Source organism: Folsomia candida, unplaced genomic scaffold, assembly GCF_002217175.1.
Source record: "Folsomia candida strain VU population unplaced genomic scaffold, ASM221717v1 Fcan01_Sc030, whole genome shotgun sequence".
NCBI classification, from domain to species: Eukaryota; Metazoa; Arthropoda; class Collembola; order Entomobryomorpha; family Isotomidae; genus Folsomia; species Folsomia candida.
The window spans coordinates 95,420-103,028 of NW_019091222.1; the positions used below are offsets into that span (position 1 = coordinate 95,420).

The window sequence follows — 7,609 nt, forward strand, 5'->3', positions numbered from 1 at the left end:
TTTCTGACTCTTAGAACAACAGCAACAGTATCTGCAGACGCATTTCTCATCAGCGCAGGTAAGTTGGGCACTCTCATCACAAATGTGGCGAGCATAAGGTTCTTCTGTATTTTGGTTAAAGTTGTACCATTTTGTACACTTTTCGCTATACTGCATCACTGTAATCTAGGGAAAATTTTAGGCGCAAATTAATTTTTGACGATATTTAGTAAGGAAAGATTATCAATACAAACGCAGATTACGCAGGGTGCCCTTCCGTACGGGATACTTTCTACGGCTATCTACTGAAACTGCTTGGTCGACGTCGGAAATTTGGAATTGCACTGACACCATGACATTTTGGCCAGTTTCGGGTCAGGCATCGGTACGCAGTCCGCTTCAGAATCGCATGTAAAATAATTTCCAGGGCGGCACTTTCCACCCACGTGTACTCGAAAAATACCAGCGACCTTGTCGAAATAGTTTTCTAGTGGGCTGGGACACGAACATTTTCCAGCAACGCACCTCATCAAGGTTTTCCTGCACCCACATTCTTCGTCTGACTCACATTGCAGAGTCAATGTCAATGTTGAATAAATACGTATTTTAATTTGTACAAGTACCAAATATTTATTTACGACGTAATTTTATAGTCGTCAACAATTATTATTTCATGCCAACTGTAAGATATACAAAATTATGAGAATCCCACAGCAAATTCACTCAATAACCATAAAACATACCCGTTTTTATTGCTTAGCAAAGATGAAACCCTGATAATAACATATATGCAAGCATAAATAAGTTGGGCGTCAGAAAATGAATAGATTAATCTTCTATTTTAAATGAAATAATAATTCTTATAAAAACAAAAAATAATGAATGAATGTCGTATGCTGGTAGAAGTCAAGAAGCATATGTATAATCTTTTCCTGTACACATCAAACCTTTTTGACCGTACATAATCCCTAAACAAAGGCCGAGGGAGACCGGTCTAATCCGTTCCACGTATTTTCTAAACTTTGTGAAAGCAATCACCGCTGCTCTATAAAAAATAAAAAATAGTATTCAAGGTATATAATATTTTGCACCGTCTGGCTTTATCCATTTCTACAATATAGCAAATACTTTAGCTATAAATCCCTAGAAGAAGTTACTTATTTTCTGATGCATAGTGACCTCATGTTAAACGATTTTTAACGTCCCAGTCTATGTATGTACCTTGTTGGGTGGCCGAGCTACTCATAAATTGAGATAGCCCAACCAGCGGTGGTAGAAATGATACCGTAGCACATTAAAGGATAATTGCTGACCAGTCTCGTCTATTTTGGGTGTACAATTATTATGTTGCGAAAGGGTCCTTTTTATCTATTTTTTCCTTTTATTCCTTTCCAAGGATGTCGACTCCTCACTTGGATTTTTGAATGTGCTCAGTGAATACCGTCTCTTAAACAGTACCATGTGCAACCTTGTGTGGAAAATATCTACTAAATTTTCAACGAAATTCTGAAATTCTCTACAAAACTTTTCCAAAAATTGGTGCCATTACTTTGGGTAGGACAGTTTTAAAATACTTGTAATTAAGTAAAATATTATTCGTTTGTTAAGAAGACGAGAAATAATTAAAAACTTAAAGTATCGAGCTTCTACATAATGCATTAATGGAAACTACCAAAGAATCGGGGTGGGAGTGTACGCACTGCCAAAAAATATTCAAACACCGATCTGTATATGCAAATCATTTGGTAATTCATGACCCGAATTCTCAAGTTCAATGTAATGTAAGTATGAAAAAATTTCTTGAAATATTTCAATTAAGTAAATATATTATGTTTTCCATAAATTTGTACAGATTTGCAAGAAAATTTTAAAAAATCGATTCACCCTTTATCAACACGGGCAACTCGTACATGGAAACCGACCCAGGCTTCCATGTGTAATTTGTCATCTAACATGTTACGATGGCTCACACCTCAGGCGACATATGAGAAATGTTCACCACACGTCGGAACGGGAACGATTCCCATGCACATTTTCAGGCTGTGAGAAAACATTTCTAAACAAAGGTTCCGTTGCAGTACATTGTCAAACCCATCATACTGAAAATCCCACCCGATTTTATTGCGCCTTATGTCCTAAGCACTTTAAGGCAAAAGCTATACTGCATCTCCACATTGCAAGCCATACGACAGAAAAGACCTACAAGTGCACCATCTGTGGGAGGAGTTTTGCAATCAATGGTGACTTGAAAAGACATCAGGTAAAGAAAAACATTTTCTTTCTAAGGTAATTATTAAATACGTCTATTATGCATAAGTAGTTGGTCCACCAAGAGAAATCCCAACGACTACGGTTAACTTGCCATATCTGCCCAGAAACTTTTCTAAGCAGACACGGTTTAAGCAACCATATCAAGGTTGTCCATGAAAACCAGAAAACTTACTCTTGCATATTTTGCGACAAGAAGTTCACCACGGCCACAAATTTGAAGTTCCACGTAGAAGCGAAACATCCATCTAGAGATGCTCCCCTTCACTCCTGCGACAAATGCGAGTACAAAAGTTGTTCCCGAATTTATTTACGTCGACACTTGACGCGTCACAAGGACAAGAGATACGAATGTTATTTCTGTAGAAAAATGTTCTTCGGTTTTGGGGATTTAGTCAGGCATTACAGAATTCATACCGTTGAGAGGTAGAATTACAATTTGTACGATATTTGTAAATACTGAACAACAGAGTTACGTGAATTTGTATAACATGTTTGTCTTGTTAAAACTACACTTTAAACAAAGATTGCAGAATAAAATGCGTTACAGATTGTCAGATATTATAAAATGGTTAGTTTATTCGCATTCTTTTGCGTATCAGAAAGGAGAAGGACCAGAGACTTTTTTGTGTTTTTAGTTGACTGGATTTAAACAATTTTGATTAAATTTGATTTAAAATTATTTAAAGAAATTTTGCATGTTATATACATAAAGAATTGTTAGTATAAAAAATAAAAGTATTTGATCAGCCAGGTTGCTAGCTTCGTATACTTAGGAAAAACTTCCTTAGCATACATAATTATCTATGCACAAAATTTTTATTTTAAACTAATTATAATTTTGGATCGCAAGACTAAGGATTGTTAAATTTTATTCTATCTTTTTAAATTTACATTACATTTCGATTCATGGCCTTCAAAAAGAAAATTAGTATTTTAAGTATCATAGAACGTTTTCGTCGGTAAATTAACGCCAGGTTTTTGTACACTTATATTAATCAGCATTTTTCTAGTGCCCCTTTATCTAGCTAACTCAAACAATTTAAATGTTCATTATATGTAGTCTATGGAGTTATTGCTACGAATTATTTAATTTTTATATTTGATCTGATACTTATCAAATATCCCAGTTTTCTTCGCGACATTCAGATCGTTTCGAAGTATGTCCAACGACGAGATAATCTTCGATGGATAAATGTCGGGAATGACTTTAGCCAGTTTTTTACTCCATGTAATATCTTTTTTCCCTCGTAGGAAAAGCAAATATTGTGCAGGGGGTTCATCAAGGTATCGTCTTCGCTCACTCTCATACTGAGTTATTTGTTTAATATATTCATTCATCGGAGAATTTTCTCCAATCAATTTCTTGACTCGGTCAAAGAAATCTTCTTGTTCCAATACATCGATGGTGACCCCCAATTCTTCAGCAAGTTCATCAAATTCACGTTCGTCACCTACATATGACAATTTTTACGAGTAGTTAAATAGATTTATCAACCATCAGCAGCAGTACAAATATTTACACGCATACCTAACTCAGGGTTAAGAACGTTATACATTTCATATGGTGTGCCCTCCATAAAGAACAATCTTCAAGATTGTCTCCTTCCCCGCGTTTAATAATGACTACACATTTACTTTCGTCCATACTTGATTTGAACAAGTCTACGTAATTTACCATCATCCGCTTATAAGTTTCATAATGATGAAGTGCATTATCGCCTTGGTAAAACGGCTCTGGGAAATAGGCCGGGTAACCCATCAGATTTCTATGACGAGTTTGACGATCATCTACAAGGCTACCGGAAAAATCAATCGCGGCCTTACACCAATCGTCCTCGGGATTAAATTGGAATGGGGGTTTTATATCTATCCGCATGTACACTCCGGTATTGTCATTAAAGTCCAGTTGTCCAATAATGGCTTGCACGGTGCCTTGTTCAGTAGATATTGTGATTTTACAATGAACCTTGTCTTTATGAGCAGAGTTTACTCCTTTTGGAATAGAAATTGACTTCAGTACGATATTATCATGTGAACGAATCCTAGAAAAATAATATTATGAAAATTTGTGTATATATATCGTCGAACTAATCCTGATAAGGTCCACCGTTATCTGATTTTAAAATCCGCTACTCCACGAAAATAAAATTTAAATGAGTGAATCTTGCTCTTATTAAAATTTGTGCGACGATATGCACCTTTTCTGAATTGACAATATTTACTCACATAATTGTTTCAGCTCCATTTCCATATACTACATCAGTTGCATCCTTAATCAATCTATGCCCATTAGTTTTCCTTCTTAGAAGAAAATTCTTAGAAATTTAAGTACGTGGAGATGATAAAAATTTTCCGCAAGTTAGCGAATTTCTAGAATGTACATAGTAAAAAAAATTCGCCCAAATTTAAACAAATCCTTATATATCTTAGTTCTACAGCTGAAAAAGTAAAAATATATAGACTAACAATGCAGGTTTTTCTCATGTAATACTCAGATCCTGATGGGACTAATTTTAATTTGTTCACCATTAAAAATAAGCGGACCCGTATTTTTGCTTTTTTTCCAATGGTCGCATTTGAGCGCGTGGCGGGATTTTCAAACATTTTTCCAGCCAAAATCTCAAATTTTGAAATCGCTCTAACATTTTGAATTTTGGCGCGAATTCAAAAAACCAAAAACATGTATGCTTAAAATTACTTCCTTTACAATATAAAAATTCAATTTCGAAAAATTTCGAAAATTCGTGTTTTTTCGGGATTTTGCATATTTCGAAATTCAAGAAAATGACTAAAAATACTTGAAATTTTTCGAAATTAAATTTTTATATTGTAAAGGAAGTAATTTTAAGCATACATGTTTTTGGTTTTTTGAATTCGCGCCAAAATTCAAAATGTTACAGCGATTTCAAAATTTGAGATTTTGGCTGGAAAAATGTTTGAAAATCCCACCACGCGCTCAAATTCGCGCATTGGAAAAAAAGCAAAAATACGGGTCCGCTTATTTTTAATGGTGAACAAATTAAAATTAGTCCCATCAGGATCTGAGTATTACATGAGAAAAACCTGCATTGTAAGTAGCTACCTATTCTCCGGTAGAACGAGAATGCATGTCAAAACGTCCATCCCTTCTTCACTACTGAGCAGGTTCTTAGTCGCCACTTTTAAAACAAATTCTGACGGATCCATCAACGGAAATCTGGTATGCTTTAATGGTTCGGCTAGGCATTTCCGAAGGTCTACTGGATTTGTGTGATCCAGGGATTGTCGCTCGCATTCAGCTATTCCCCATCTGGGTAAAGATATGGTTATTTAAAATAGATAGTAATACTAAATATATTCCTCCAACTTTATGGTGGGTTTAACCCACCATAAATTGGGATTTACAAATTTATTCTGTGAATTACAGAATTTATATTTATTTATCTTATTTATTTACTTACTCATTTATTCTCATTCTTATTTATTCTTATCTTACTTATTTATTTCCAATTTATTTAAGAATTTTGTAAATTATTACCTATAAATAGCTTCAAATACCTCCATCTCGTTTATAACTTTGAGTGAATCCTGCTTAATAATTTCAATCAAACACTCCAACCGAAGTTTGGTAAACTCATCGGATTTTAATATTATCCGAGCGTATCTGCTCACCAAGAGTTATTAAATTAACAATCGGATTAATATCAATATTCTATCAGATATAAAGAAGTTTTTTGTTATATTGTGTTTTTAACCAACTGTAATTATTAATCTTACCTGCAAATACATTTGAGCGTGCACTGTACAAACTCTCTGTGAGCATATTCCATCCCAGTTTGTAACATGCAAAGTGCATTATCCAATGCCAATTCCGTCCTTAAAACATTAGCGCATTCATCCCTTAACCCGTTGATCTTATAAACAGTTGCAAGTTCCATAAGTTGAATTGCATCGCAAATTTCAACATCTGATTTCCCAGTGTACAAAAACTATAATTAACAAACCAATTTATGATTTATACGATTCGGTGAATTTAAACTGAATCGTTGATTCTACCTTTAAAAGCATCTTAAAGAGGTGGCTATCGACATCTTCAATAGCGAGCTCCTCCATGGACACGTCGATCTTGTCATTTAGAATCGGAGAACCGGCCTGGAGAAATATTCTGTGCACTGGTATCTGCCAAAAATCGGTTTTGCAAATAATTTCTTCATTTAATAACTAACAAAATTAACCCAACTTCATTGGAACTAACCTTTAACCCTTCTGGAAGAATTGTGACGGTTAAATCATTTTGAAATCCAGTCTCCAATAAATTTAATAACCGATCGTCATGACTTCCCGTCCACTGCCAGAGTGGTTGTAGCATTCCTCCATAACCACTACTACTATTTTCAAAAGATGGTAGATTCTTCGATTTTAACGGCGTGTTGCTCATCTCGACTTTTGAATAATCTTTGTTTTTATAATTCAAATATTTAATAAATAATCAATTTTCACAATTCTATAAACACGATTATTTATAAAAATATCTTCAAATACTTAATTTGGAACCGTCCTTGTTAAACTATAACCGTGCACAATTCACTTTCACAATTAGCGTAATGTACATACATAGACATTTCATGGCTTATCTTATCTGTGTGCAAATTCTCGACAACCTCCACATCATCAGCCTTTTGCATTTGTACGTGACGGTTGTCATCCTCAAAGGATGGAATTACCATTACGGGAATATTATAGTTATGCAAAATGGTTTGTGCATTACATAAGCATTCAATATAACTCGCTTCATTAATTACATGCAAATATGGTTATTATAAAAGTACAGATCTGGTCATTATATGGATTTGGTAAAAACTGAAATAAGTATGTACTATAAACTATAAACATATATATCTGAATTGAAATTATGTATAAACTATTTACTTACATATACCTCGTCGAACAGATTACGTATGACAACATAAATGAGAGTTTAAATAAGTATGTATGAGACGAATAATACTTACGCAATAACAAAAATTAAGCAGTCATTAAAAGTATGTATCTAACAGTCATAACTTAAACTAGAATTTTACTTTTACTTTTCCATCAATACTTCATCCATATGCAAGTCCTGTCTAGTAGATAGTGGAGAGATTCTATTATTGCACCATTCACCGCCTTACCAAATAGTTATCTCAATTCACTTTTAAATTTTCCTGAATTAAATCTGTATTTTTGCACTACCTACAAACTTGGCAGTTAATGGTCCCAGATGTTTTACGCATGGAAACCCCACAAATTTATTATTCTTTCATAATACATTTATTTTAAACTATTTATTTTAAATTTAAAGTATACAGATTCCCCGCTGACCATAAAATTCATTCTGTAT

General features: G+C 34.1%; 2 protein-coding genes across 2 annotated transcripts; both read right to left on the reverse strand.

Annotated features, from left to right (window-relative positions):
* Positions 1-2,872: 2,872 nt before the first annotated feature.
* Positions 2,873-4,521, reverse strand: LOC118439104. Its single transcript, XM_035860135.1, has 2 exons — positions 3,779-4,521; positions 2,873-3,701 (listed from the first exon to the last, which is right to left on the reverse strand). The coding sequence occupies exons 1-2, from the start codon at positions 3,825-3,827 to the stop codon at positions 3,337-3,339; spliced, it is 414 nt and encodes a 137-aa protein (XP_035716028.1). The 5' UTR covers positions 3,828-4,521; the 3' UTR covers positions 2,873-3,336.
* An 807-nt stretch (positions 4,522-5,328) lies between these two features.
* LOC118439054 (BTB/POZ domain-containing protein 2-like) lies at positions 5,329-6,667 on the reverse strand. The gene is made up of 5 exons (XM_035860071.1): positions 6,485-6,667; positions 6,286-6,408; positions 6,007-6,218; positions 5,768-5,893; positions 5,329-5,539 (listed from the first exon to the last, which is right to left on the reverse strand). Exons 1-5 carry the CDS (start codon positions 6,665-6,667, stop codon positions 5,329-5,331), a joined length of 855 nt encoding a protein of 284 aa, XP_035715964.1.
* Between the last annotated feature and the right edge of the window lie 942 nt (positions 6,668-7,609).

Bases quoted from the DNA above. Each gene is read 5' to 3' on its own strand.
- LOC118439104 (XM_035860135.1), bottom strand. From the start codon at position 3,827: ATGGAGGGCACACCATATGAAATGTATAACGTTCTTAACCCTGAGTTA. The intron at 3,702-3,778 runs GTATGCGTGTAA...TGTCATATGTAG, and splicing joins CGTTCTTAACCCTGAGTTAG to GTGACGAACGTGAATTTGAT.
- LOC118439054 (XM_035860071.1), bottom strand. From the start codon at position 6,667: ATGAGCAACACGCCGTTAAAATCGAAGAATCTACCATCTTTTGAAAAT. The intron at 5,894-6,006 runs GTAAGATTAATA...CTTGGTGAGCAG, and splicing joins ACGCTCAAATGTATTTGCAG to ATACGCTCGGATAATATTAA. The intron at 5,540-5,767 runs GTAATAATTTAC...ATCTTTACCCAG, and splicing joins GTATTTGAAGCTATTTATAG to ATGGGGAATAGCTGAATGCG.